The sequence below is a fragment of the Protopterus annectens genome, chromosome 1.part2 (genome assembly GCF_019279795.1).
Source record: "Protopterus annectens isolate FY-2018-M chromosome 1.part2, PAN1.0, whole genome shotgun sequence".
NCBI lineage: Eukaryota > Metazoa > Chordata > Ceratodontiformes > Protopteridae > Protopterus > Protopterus annectens.
This window is the reverse complement of record NC_056727.1, coordinates 954,745,573-954,759,003: the sequence shown is the minus strand read 5'-3', so window position 1 is coordinate 954,759,003 and position 13,431 is coordinate 954,745,573. Positions and strand designations below refer to the sequence as shown.

At 41.4% G+C, this 13,431-nt stretch overlaps 1 protein-coding gene across 1 annotated transcript in view; it reads right to left on the bottom strand.

The window, feature by feature from the left end:
- LOC122792184 (microtubule-actin cross-linking factor 1-like) overlaps positions 1-13,431 on the bottom strand; it is a gene marked incomplete in the record, with an annotated part of 3,579,694 nt that overhangs the window by 594,750 nt on the left and 2,971,513 nt on the right. Inside the window, 1 exon segment of the mRNA XM_044059907.1 lies at positions 13,079-13,180. Coding sequence (XP_043915842.1) covers positions 13,079-13,180 — 102 coding nt within the window.

Here is a 13,431-nt window from a genome sequence, read left to right as displayed (position 1 = left end):
TAGAATGGCCAATCAACAGCAAAAATAGAGCAAACAATACCACAAAATGCCTAAAACAGACACTGGATTATAAACAATCACTAGTAAGTTGAATACAACTCTTTTTTGAAGTAAAAAGATTGACTAACAAGTAGAAAAAATTTCACTTGGCCACAGCCAAGAAGAAGCACATCTGAGCTCAATGAGCAGCAAACGAGATCTGGGATATGTCAGCAGTGCATTACGGGATACCTCCTTGCCACAAGCCAACAAAAAGACTTTGAGCTACAGAATTGCCGAGTCGGAGCAGAGGTTCTGCTCCGAACCCAAGTGTAAGAATGAAGGCGAGATAGGACTACAGAACATAAAATATTTCCACTTAGCCAAAGCCTGAATGGAAGGACCCGATCTTGTTTAGCGGCAAACGAGATCTGAGGAACTCTCCTAGGGCACGATGGAATAAGGATACAGCCACGAGCCAGTGGAAGACCTCGAGCTTTTATATACAGCCGAGATGGAACTGAGGATCAGTTCCGATCACAACCAGTAAAGAATGAAGGTGAGACAGAACAACATCACAATTACAGTTTTGGAATGGCCCAGCCAGAGCCCATACCTAAATCCAATAGCAAATTTGTGGGGTGACCTGAAGAGGGCTGTGCAAAAGAGATGACCTCACAATCTGACAGATTTGGAGGGCTTTTGCAAGGAAGAGTGGGCAAATATTGCCAAGTCAAGATGTGGCATGCTGATAGACTCCTACCCAAGAAAACTGAATGTTGTAATTAAATCAAAAGGTGCTTCAACAAAGTATTAGTTTAAGGGTGTGCACATTTATGCAACCAGCTTACTGTACATTTTTTATTTTTTATATTTTTTCCCCTAAGATGTTTTTCAATTGAACTGTACAGGTTATACGTCACATTAAAGGTAGGAAACGTTTTGAAATATTTATTGTGGTCTCATTGTTTATATCACAAAAACATGGCATTTTAACAGGGGCGTGTACAGTTTTTATAGCTACTGTACAGCTGGGAAAACAGCCCTCTTACTGACCCCCACCCCCAGGCTTTTTTAATCATTATAGTCTTCCAAGAAGTGATGTAGGGCAAGAGCTTTTCACTCCAGCATTTTAAGGTGTCCAGACGAATCCAGAAGTAGTAATGGCCCTTAAGTTAGAGCTTTATATCATGTTTCTTTCCCAAGTGTTACAGCAATGCAACTGCAGGTGTTTATGTTTTGACAGCCACATAAATACTTCAATGTCTCAGGTGCTTCAGGTACTGAATACATGAGCTCTTCCATAATGTGCGCCAAGACGGAGATCCAAACTGCAATATATAAGTAAATCAAAAACGTAGTTTACTGGAGTAGCCTAATGACTGTTTGCTTAAAATTTAATTATAAAGTGTTTTTTGCGATGCTGAGGACAAAAGTGTTTACTATTAAATTTAAATAAAAAAAACAGTAGCTGGCTTCAGCAACTGGGTCTTTTCTGTGGTCTTTCAAACAACTGTAAAATTATTTATCTTTTAACACATCTAGGGAGTTATTTTGCTTGCCTTTGGTATCACAGTTATCAAAAAAAAAGTTATATACTCACCACAATGTTCCATCTATGTTTTCCATTTTCATTCTTCCTCAACCTGTGGGTTCAGATCCAGTCCTCAAATCTAATTTGGCGATTGCAATAGCTTGTAGCAACCAAAAAGGTCTCGAGCTCCACCCTCACCCATTATGCACCCCTCCCAAATTACCTCAGATCTTGTTTGCTGATAGAAAAATATCTATAAATATATAAAAAAAAAAAAAAAAATATATATATATATATATATATATATATATATATATATATATGAAAAATTAAGGTATGGAAAAGCACATATATAGACAGTGACACTCTCTCTGGAGCACAGCAACAAGGAAGTAACAATATAGGCCTACTCGCTCTTTTAGGAGGCCAATGGTAGGAGGTTGGAGGGTGGGTTGTTGAGGAAGACTGAAAAAGGACAACACAGATGGAACATTAAGGGAGTACATAACTTCTTTATCTGATGTTGGCAATTTTCATTCTATCCTCAACCTGCAGGACAGAGTCCCAGCTACCTTAGATCCTGGGTGGACTCAAGGAAGGATGTTCCTTAGCACCACTGAACCAAATGATGCTCTTCCCCCAGAGACCAAGTCTAATTTGTAATGAGTAACAAAGGTATGGGAGGGGATGTAGTCCAAGTAGCAGCTGCACACACATCATCCATGGATGCTCTAGCTTGAAATACTGATAAAGTCGCTGTGGCTCTAGCAGAATGGGCTCACAATGGTTTTGGTAAATTAATACCGTTTCTTATAAATGAATGAAATACCATGTGTGATCCATCTAGCCAATGTTACTTTGGTCACTGGTTTGCCCAAACTTACTTCTGAGAAAGAAACGAACAGCTGGTCAGATTTCCTGATATTTTTTGTCCCATGAAGGTAAAAACATAACTGTCTCTGAATAACTAGTAAATATAGTAGGGATTCGCCTTTACTGGAAAATTTAGGAACAAATACTGGTAAATTGATGGATTGGTTGATATTGTTGTCTGATACTATATTAGGTAGAATATATGGGTTAGTATGTAATGTAACCCTGTCTTTATGAAAGATCAAATATGGTGCTTGTGACAATGACGACTGAATCTCTGAAATTCTTCTTGCAGAGTTTATGACTACTAAAAATAGAAATGCTCTAAGAAAGGAACTTGAGATCACATTTAGCTGCTTGTTTAAGAGAAGTCTGTATGACTGCCTGCAACACCAAATTCTGGTCCCACTGGGGAGTAGGGTCTTTATAAGGGGGTTTCAGTAAAATAGCTCCTTTCAGAAAGGTTTTACACAGCTTGTGTGAAGCTACTGGAGAACCCTGAAAACCAGTATGAAAACTGGAAATTGCAGCTAACTGCACATTGACTGCTGCAGAAACTGCTCCTTCATTAAATAGTTGGGTTAAAAATTCAAGGATACTATGGATCGGGGCTGAGAAGGGATCTAGATCATTTTGCAATGCCCATTAAACATATCTCCTCCAATTACTGGAGTATAGTTTACGTGTAAATGGTTTATGAGAGGATGAAAGTATGTAAAGGACTGGAGAAGAGAGCTTTGGTTGCCTGGCTGTCAATGGGATTGGAGAAACCAAGCAGCCTAATGTTTGGATGAATCATACCTGTTGGGTGAGACAGTAGGTCTGGAATTGGATCCAGAATCCATGGTTGTTGAAGTAAGTGAGGCCAAAGGAAAGAGAACCAAATCTGTTGAGGCTAATACAGCGCAATGAAGATTACTTTGTTCTTCAACCCGTTTGCTTTCTGCAAAAACTTTGGGATTAAAGGAGTTGGGTGAAAGGGATAAAAGAGACCGGGGGGGGGGGGGGCAAGTGTGAAGAGGAGCATCCCTCAGTGATTCCCCTCGTGGGGGGATTAGGGAAAAATAGCTGCTGCATTTGTTGTTGATGGGAGATGAGAAAAGATTGCAGCAAGTTGGCCCCATTTGCAGAATATCCTTTCCACCACTATCTTTTTGAGGGGGCATAAGAATGCATCAATTTGTCTATCACACTGGACTTCCTCAGAATGTGCACTGCTACTAGAAAGCAGTTGGATGAGATCACCAACCACTGTCAAACACGGAGTGTTTTTCAACACAAGGGGAAGGATCTGGTTTCCCCTTGTTTGTTGATGTACTGGACTACTGACATGTTGTCTGTCTGTACTGCAATCATCCCTAAGGAGAGAGCATCCTGGAAAACCTACAAAGCTAAAAGCACTGTTCTCATCTCTAGGACACTAATATACAAGTTGGCCTCTTCAGGCGACCAAGTGCCTTGGACTGTATTTCCCAGAAAATGCCCCCCACACCCTAACTCGGAAACGTCAGTGGCCAGTATGGCCATGGGCTGAGGGGGAATAAACAAACAGTCCTGTTTAATCTGCTCGGACTGAATACAGTACGAGAGGTCTCTCTTGCATAGGTTGGTGATTCTTATCTGGGCTAACACTGGTTAGTGGAGAACGGACCACTGAGCTGAAAGTAGCCACTGCACGATTCTCATGTGAAACCTGGCCAGCAGAACCAGAGTTATTGCCACCACCGTGGACCCTAGAGCCTGAAGAACTATTTGTGCGGAGACCCTCGTATTGTAAATTATGTTCCTGACTTGTGATCTGATAGATTCTACACTGGAAGAGGAAGAGAAGCTACTGTTTCATTTGTGTTGAGAACTGCACCTATGAATACTAAACAACGTGCTGGTTTTAGAAGGGATTTCTCATAATTTACAGTTATCCCTAGATTGGAACACAGCTGGAGAACATTCTCTCTTGCTTGTGGCAGTTGTTGCCTGGTCGGAGCATTTGAGCCAGTCATCTAAATATGGAAACACCCACAATTCTTGCAGTCTGAGGTGAGTTGCTACTACTGCCATGTATTTGGTGAACACTCTGGGGGCTGCAGTGAGACCAAAGGGCAGTGCTCTGAACTTAGGAAATTCACCCCGGGGATCACTTCTGTGGCTCTGCTTGACAGGGGCACAGGAAAATAATTTTCTTGGGTGGCAAAAGCCAGGGTACCGTTTGGCTAGGCTTATATAGGCCCTAGGGCCAATAGCCTAGTAACTACCTATGATAAGGACTGGCTCCCAGTCACAGGCATAGGCACCTTCTGGATCGCCTGTCCATCTTTATGTGGTAGCATGCATCCTGAAGGTCTATAGAGCACATCCAGTAGCCTTTTTCCGTGACCATCTGTAATCTGCTGCATCAAATTGACTTGTTTAATTTGTGGAGATCCAAAATTGGACTCCAGTCCCCTGATATTTTTGGCACTAAAAAGAACCTTGAGTAAGTTCCAGATCATCTCTGGTCTTGGGGGGGGACCTATTGGGTGGTTCTTTTTCTAGCAGCCTTTGTACCTGAATAGCTGCTTGCTCCCTCTGACTGGGTGGAACATCATGGATTTTTTTGAACGGGGGGGTGGAAGGGAGAAAGATATAATGTATCCTCTGGAAATGATCCTCTGTACCCATGTATCTGACATTACTGTTAGCTAGGCTCTATGAAGCAGGGAGAGATGATCCCCAATTGCCTCCAAAGTTGGACAATCAGACCTGCTTTCAAGAGTGCTGAAAGGGTCTTCCAAAAAATTATCTCTGGACCCTTGGCTTTGTGGGCTTCCTCTGCTGTGAGGGCATCATCTACCATTTGATTTTCCCCTTCTGCCTCTACAGGAACTACCTCCACTTGTGTCTTAAAAAGGCACTTGACATTTTTGAATCACATCTTTCCACGACTACTCGTATTCCTGGAAAAAGATCTCTGAGGAGTGGAAAAATGCATGCCCACATCAGATAGGGTCTTTTCCATGTTTCCCACACCTGGATAAGGTATCTCTTGCTGTTGGCCAAACAAAGAAGAGCCGTCAAAGGGAGCAATGACAAACAACTTGAAAGGCTCCAAAAAAATCACACAAGTGCATCCAGGCATGCCTCCTGATAGAAATGTCTGAACCTGCTGTTCGGATCCTTTCTTTGGCTACATGAGAGATGAGCCTCATTGACGAGTTTGAGATGGACTGTAAGGAGGCCAACTGAGAGGAAATGGATGCTTATACTTCTTCAGATATGGATCCTGATAGTTTACCTGAAAGTTCCTTTATCAGATCCCTTTGCAATCTTGTAAAATTTGCTAGACAGTTCAAAGACTTTAGTGCGAAGATCGATGAAGTATATGATTCCCAACCCTATCCATCATCTAAGACTCCTTGTGAAGCAGATGGACAGAACAATTTTCCTCGGCTAGTTCTTTTTTTGTGGCTGCCAAGACCATGGCATCTACCAGTAAACCCTTTATTCCAAAATGGTTTATTATTTATTTATTTATTTTTATTTCCAGTTTGATAACCGGGGAAGTCCACTGGGCTCGAAAGCCCATTTTCAGTGGAGGCCCGGGGAGAAAAGCTCCATGATAATACAATAAAGTAATACATTGCACACAAAAATACAAGCATACATTGATGATAATACATTGAACACAAAAACACAGCAGAAGGAGAGTAAACTAATACATTATACACAAAAACACTCTGAGTTCTAATAGCACAATATTTTAACAATTCTTCAAAGATGAGGTACATTAGGCAGTATACATAAGAAAATCTTGTTTTTATGCAACTATAATGTTAAGTGGAGTAGTAAAGAAGAAGGAAAATATAGAATGAGTTTGAATGCAAGAGCAGGAATGCATAGGAGAAGCGAAGGAGAGGCAAAAAGTTAAAAGGAGAAGAGAGGTCAGGAGGAAGATGGCAGAAAAACAGATAGAGTAGTGATCCTTTTATGATAGAGACCAGAAGAACACCTTAAGAAAAAGGCAAAAAGATTCAAAAGTTAGACTAAGCATATAGGTGGGCAGAGGGAAGAGCACCTAACGGAAGTAAAGGGTTTAGTCAGGGAGGGGGGAGGAGATAAGAGGAAGAGGGAGGGGAGCTAAGGACTGAGTCTGAAGAAGGGGAACCAGGGGCATGGCAGAAAGGAAATAGGATGAAATAACATCTAGGTAGGGAGTATACAATTACATTTCCAATTTTGGGAAAGGTGAGAATGGAGAAGGGATTTGAACTGTTCATAGCTTGTAGTAACTCTTAGGAGGGAAGGAAGTGAGTTCCATTTTTTTGCTGTAGTGTAAGAAAGTAGGAGTTGGCCAGGGGGTCGCTTGGGTCTGTACACAGATATAAGATTTTGGTGGCTAGATCTTAGGGGCCTTGGAGGAGTATATAAGGTCAAGCTATTGGATAATGCAGGGCAAGCAGTAGGGTTAAAAATTAGTTTGTGTGCAGTAGTAAGTTGGAGGAAATCGAGTTGATTAGGGAGAGTTCTAGCCATTGGAGCCTACGGAGGCAGATGCAATGGTGAGTAGAATGGGGGGAGTTAGTAGCGAATTTGGCAATTTTATAGTAGCAACTTTCAAGTTTTGATGAGATAGAAGTGGTGAGATTAGATAGAATAGGGGTACCATACAGTAGAGAAGGGAGAAGGAAGGTCGTGGCGAGAGTTTGTTTTGTAGATGGAGTAAGAAAGTTAGCATTTCTATAGAGCATACCGAGTTTCTGATGAGTTTTTTTTATGTTTATTTGAATATGATTATTAAAATTCAGGTGTTCATCAATGGTAACTCCGAGTAGTTTAGCACAACTAACAACTTCTATTGAGGAGTGGGAGAGACTGGAGATTAAGAAGGAAGACTTGTCTAGAGACATTGCTTTTGAGGGAGAGAAGAGGATGATGTGAGATTTATTGGCATTAAGGGAAAGATGATTTTGAAGCATCCAATTTTCTGTGGTTGTAAAGGCCAATTGGGTTTTGGCTTGGAGCTCGGGAAGGCTAGGGGCAGAGCAGATAACAGTGGAGTCGTCTGCATATTGTACTATTTGAGCATGAGGAATTGAAGAGTGGAGATCATTGATAAAAATGTTAAAGAGTAGAGTTTGATTGAGTTTATCTATCATCTGGGGCTGTAATAATTTTATCTAGTCTCCAGGGGTATCGGTTCGATGGTGTCGGAGGCCTTTCATGCCTGCTAAGAGATCAATTCCAGCTCAGCGATGGCCGGAGTCACCCACGAGGTAGGTGGACGACTACCAAAACCCGCCTAGTACACAGACTCCTCAGACAAAGGATTGCTGGGCTTCCAGTCACCTCTCTGTTTCAAGATTTCTAAGACGCCTGCAAAAAAAACATCAACAGGAGGTGATCTTGGAGACCCTTTGCCCTCAACAAAGTTCGTGTCTTCTGTGACAAATTCCTCAGTGGAGTTCAGGTGCTTCCTCTTCTTGGGGACCTCGTCAATGGGATATTATGAGACGGTATCAGATGAGGTGAGGATACCCTGCTGGGAAGCCTGGGGTTTTGGAACTCTCTGTTCCTGTGAAAGACCAGTGGTGTGAAGCTGTAGCCAGAGATGTCAGAAGTGAAGGTTGCAGATCGAGGGGGCAGGTACTGTCTGAGCTGCTGAAGCAGACACGGCTCTCTTCAAAGCCTCAAAGGCTGACTGCCCCCGAGAGGAATAGGACTCCTGATCCTAGACGGCATGGCTCTGGACTGTAGTCCCTCCATGCCCAGAAGACAATCCTCTCGTGGCTGAAGCCAGGGCCGAGATGATCTCAGCCAAAGCCCCAAAATGTATACGTGGCTCCGAAAGTCTTGCAGTTGAAGCCAACACCTTGGAGCTGACAAGGAAGCTATGGCTCCAAGAGGTCTCTGGCTCCAACTGAGCCGAAGAACTCAGAGCATACATCGGATCTGAGGAAAGGGAAGTTCTCTGATCTAAAGCCGATGGCACCAGATGGTTCAGATCCAATGATTCTGATGCTTTGAGGGAAGCTAGAGGAGGTAGTGGTAGGGTAGCAGATACATGGAACTCCTGACCCGAAGGGGAAGGAGCCGAGGGAACTCCCGACATACCCTGCGCCCAGAGTATCCTCCTCACAAGTCTTTCCACATCTTCTTCAGTGAGGTTCCTAGAAGAGTTGAGTAGACATTGCGGAGGGTGACTTTGGTCTCTCCAAAAATGGTGACAGGACTGGATCAGCTGAAAGGGAATACTAAATCCTTGAAAGGCGGTGTGGAGCTGGAGATAGTGTTTCTATCAGATCAAAGATCATCAGCTCTGAGAAGTCCTTTTTCTTAAGGAGTGCAGGATCCAAGAAAACAGACGAATCTGAAGGTCTATGTTTTTTGGCTTTCTGATCTGATGAAGGAGTAGGATCCGATGGAGAGGTCGGAACCAAAGCAAGTCTTTTTCTTCCTTCATCTGACCCTGTCAAGGAAGATAATGATGCAGAGCTAACTTGTCCAAATTTTCCCTTTTTTTATTTTTCTACAAGAGAAGCTCCAGAAATTGCCTCATCAAAGGAAGGAAACAATAAACTTTTAAGTATTCATTTACTTTTTCATTCAACCAAGGCCCTGTGGTTGAATGAGTGACAAATTATATAGTCTTCCTGAAGATGCAGAGGACTGAGACAATAAACACAGAAAATATAAGAATCACTAACTGGTATTTTGTGTCTGCATTTGGCAGATTTTTTGAAGCCAGTTGGCTTACCTTTATCCTTCTCTTTTTCAGACATTGCTAGTAAAAAAGAGAAGTCATAAACAGAGAGAAGAACTACTACTACATTTTTTTGAATGGACAGTAAAAAAGGAAGTTACCAACAGTGGTAAAAAGGACTACACACAAGGTGTAAAAAGAAGAACCTATCCTTTGGTGAGCTGCTGAATCCAGCAAGAAACTACTCTGCCCCTTCTCTAGAAAAGGAAGATGGGAAAAAGGGAACAAAACAGCACAGAGAGGCTTGTGGGTGTTTCTACCACATCAAAGTTCCCCCTGCTTGGAAAAGTCTACTGTAATGCATGTTGCACACAAGTGAACTATCTTCACTGTACAGATTACTGCTGCTCATAGATTCTGTTTCTCAAGGACTCATTTAGCCCATCTCCCAAGTCATACATTCAGCTTGTTTCATTACGTTATGTTTCCTTGGAAATGGGCCACATGGTTCTGTTAAGTTATGACTCTAACTTCTACAGCAGCACAGATACATATCATCTTAACAAACCTATCTAGAATCCTGCTTTCTCCGTCATAAAGCAGGGTGTTCAAGGAAGGAGCCAGCATTAGATCCCTTTGCTGCATCCACAGCAATCACTGGGCAATGTATTATTTGTCATGCAACATTCTGTTGATACCTGAGACTGCAAACTCTAGGTACAACAAAAAGGCATTTGTTTTAAGTCTGAGCCTGTGTGATGGTGAAGGCAGTAGCATAGTTAGAAAGGTATGAGAAAAGGCCCTCATGTTGAGGAGTGCACTGTGTGAGTGTGTTCTTTAAAGATTTTGTGAGATGCCAAAAAATTACATTTTTCATTTGCATTGCTGCAAAGTTTCAGTGCTTATGCTACATTATTTTGAGCCCAGACTATCCAGGATTTGCTGTTTCATTACAGATCCAACCTTGCTGGGTCAGCAAATGGGTTCTTAGAAATACATATGTTGGCCCTATAACCTATAAAATCCAATGAGATTTTAGGTGCATCTGGTTAACAACTTGTTTCTAGACATACAACCTCAAGCAGACTCTCTAATGCCTGGATCACTGTTGGGAGGTTCCACACATCCAAGGAACTCAAAACAGTTTTTGTGCAAAAGTCAGTCATACTATATACACAATCTGAAATACTTCATTAGGTTTAAGGTCTCATTACATAAGACATCATTGTTTGGGGAGGGGGGGGCTCATCACAAGTATGGAACCCAACGTAGGACAGGATCTGGTCAACACAGGACAGGTCCTCCACTCCATTTCCTCTTTTTGGACTGAAACAGAGGAGCAAAGGAAAGTTATAAAGGAGGGTTTCCTTTTCTGTGGTAGCACTTCAGAGGTGGCTAGAGAAGACTGAGAGCCAGAGCAGCTCTCTGCATAGCTGTCAGCCATTACTTTACAAACTGTTTGAAAATAGCAGTAATTAAGAGTTAAGGACATCTGCCTATCAGACAGAAGAGGAGTAGAGATCAGACTCAATGCACCAGTACCTGTAGCAATAGCAAAAGTTGGAGGAAGTGGTATGAGAATTGCTGAATCGGTCCCCCAAGGACAATCAACAAAATTCATGGGAACAGCATGTCTGAATGCCTGGTAAGAAGGATCTATACCAACAGAGCAGGGCTTGGAGCACCAATCACAGGAACCAGAAACCAAGATTTGTTTGTGGAGCAGATGCAAATTCTTCAGAGGCCTTAATGGAACTCAAAGCTGGTAGCCCACTGTCTGCTTCTAATGGGTTATAGCATAAACACGTCTGGAGTGAAGTGACATTCTAGGCTAAAAGCAGACATACTTGGGCCTCAGCAGACCCTATCCCTGCAGGCCTCATTGGGACAGGCAGGATCACCAAGATTGCAACAACTCTGTTTCTCTCACACTAGCCATTTTTCTGTGCTTCATCATTTCCTCAACTTTGCAGGCCTTAAATAAGTGAACAAATGTCAAACCGGTCATTTCCTCATACCCAAGGAAGAAACACTACTAAGATGCCTGGGTATCTGGAAGCTAAAACTAATTTACATTGCTAAGCAACAATTCTATTTTCGTTTTAAAAAAAATATACATTGCTCACATCATGAAACTTCCACAAGCACCTGAGATGATAGTCTTTTTGAGGAATGTGTTTCTGACCTTTTTGTTGTAGAAATGTCACTTTAAATATTTACAGAACTAAAAAAAATATGGCAATTTGTACAATTAGCAGTGCAACACTCAACATCTCTCGAGTTGCAAAATTTGCAATGCAAACCAATCACAATTTTATCAATTATCATAAAAGGTTTCACCTGATTTTACACCAGTTTTTACATCAACTGGTTTTGGAAGTGTTAAATTAAATATGGATATACTACATATCTTCATACCTACTATCAAAAACCAAGCAGTAAATCCTGCACAATGCATTAAAGACAGACAGTGATAATGTATTTTTCTGTCTCCCACCATAACATTTCAGATTATGTCCCTCAATAACATGTAGCTCCCCCAGTTATGAAAATATGAATGACGAAAAAACACACAACATTGGTTAAAAGCTTTAATGAAGTGTATTCTAGATTACAAATCTTAGTGTCATTTTTGTCTGTTACACCTTGCTCTTTCATATGCTGCCTATTATTAATCCATCCCTAAAAACTGTCAAGATACCGTAAAGAGCTACAAGTGTTGAAAGAAAATAAATGTGTGAAGACGTTAAGTCCTGTCAGTCAAAATGGGCAGACTTTCCCATTACATGTTTAAAGATGTTGGGTTACATCTCTTAAAAGCAGTGTACAGTGGTGCTGCACAACTGCTGGCTGACATCGCTTGCCTACAATGTAGCCTGATACTACACAGTTGATTTACATCTGCCTCCAAGTGGTCAGAGGCTCTTACCATGCCTACTGCTAAAGAGACCATCAAGAAGCTCAGCCACATCACCCAGTACTGGTGGTAAACTAGCAGTACCTCCCATTAAATAAACTTTCACCACATTTTCCTAGAAGAAATTTGAGATAACCCATCCAGTCTTCCAAACTGGTTTTAAAGGTTGCTACAGAATTACTCTGTTTAACAGGGAAGGGCAGCCTATTCCAGAAATGGCATATACGTTGGGTTACAAATCTGTCACTCTGTTTGGTCTTGTTGTAACAGTGTTAGTTTAGGTCACCAGAATGGGAGTTTGCGTTACCAACTGTTCTTAGGTGGAGGAGTTCAAAGAGTGCTGGGTCAATCACAGAATGGAAAGCTAAGCAAAGATCACCCGCAGGAGTCTGTATGACACCAAGCAGAGCAACAGATCTTTTAGTCTATCAGAGTAACTAAAGGTACTGAGATAATAATACGTTACTGAACTGCTGGTTTACATGGCTGCTTGGCAATGTCTCTAACCTTCAATGCATCACACACTAAGGGATCCACATCATATTTCACAGCAGCCCAAAGGATGGGGGAGAACTACGACTGGCAAAACAAAAGGGGATAAAAGCAGACCCAAGACTAGATGAAAGAAACACTAAAATCTACAAAATTGATGTGGACTGCTACAGAGAATCTATAAGTTGAAAACAAGATAAGGGCCAACATATTGGATGTAAAACCTCCTTCACCCTGAGATTATGTTACGAAGTGTATACATTTAAAAGTTAAAACTCTTCACTGTTAGATAAATGCTTTCATCCAAAGACTTCATCAGATCTAAGACAATTTATTTTAGAAGAATGGGAAGCTACAGACTTTTTTTTTCATATGGGAATAATTAAAGGTAGATTGTTTGCTTAGCACTTCTGCATTAATTTGGTTTTGGTATGCTGTGATCTGTACCAACAGGCAGTGCAACTAAATATCAAAAAGGGGACTATTTCCCAACATTAAGGTCCAAAAGAGTCAGAAACTGACATTAGCACCAACTTGGAGATGCACCGTTTTGTTTTTACCTAAAATGTCTCTTGCTACTACACAGACGCCTATTTAAGTTCCCTACCTGAAGGGCATCCTGATAAAGCACAGCTGCCAGCATAGCATCCTGAAGTTTGTCCATCCTTTCTTTCCAACTCTTGTTCAAGTTTTCCCAGGCATTATTCATCTGTAAAGTCAAAAAAGTACTGTCAGTAGTTACACAAAACTACCAGAGATATTTAGGATTACTATTGCAACTCATATGCAGCAATTAATTAATTAATTTCCTTCCTTCCTTTGTTAATCAGGTAAATGAACTCCTAAACACCAAATCCTTTTTAGTTGTGACCTGGGTCAAATGGCAAAAACAAAGCAGTATATACATGAACAAGAACAAATAACAGAAAAACAATAGAGAACTACAGTCATACATATTTA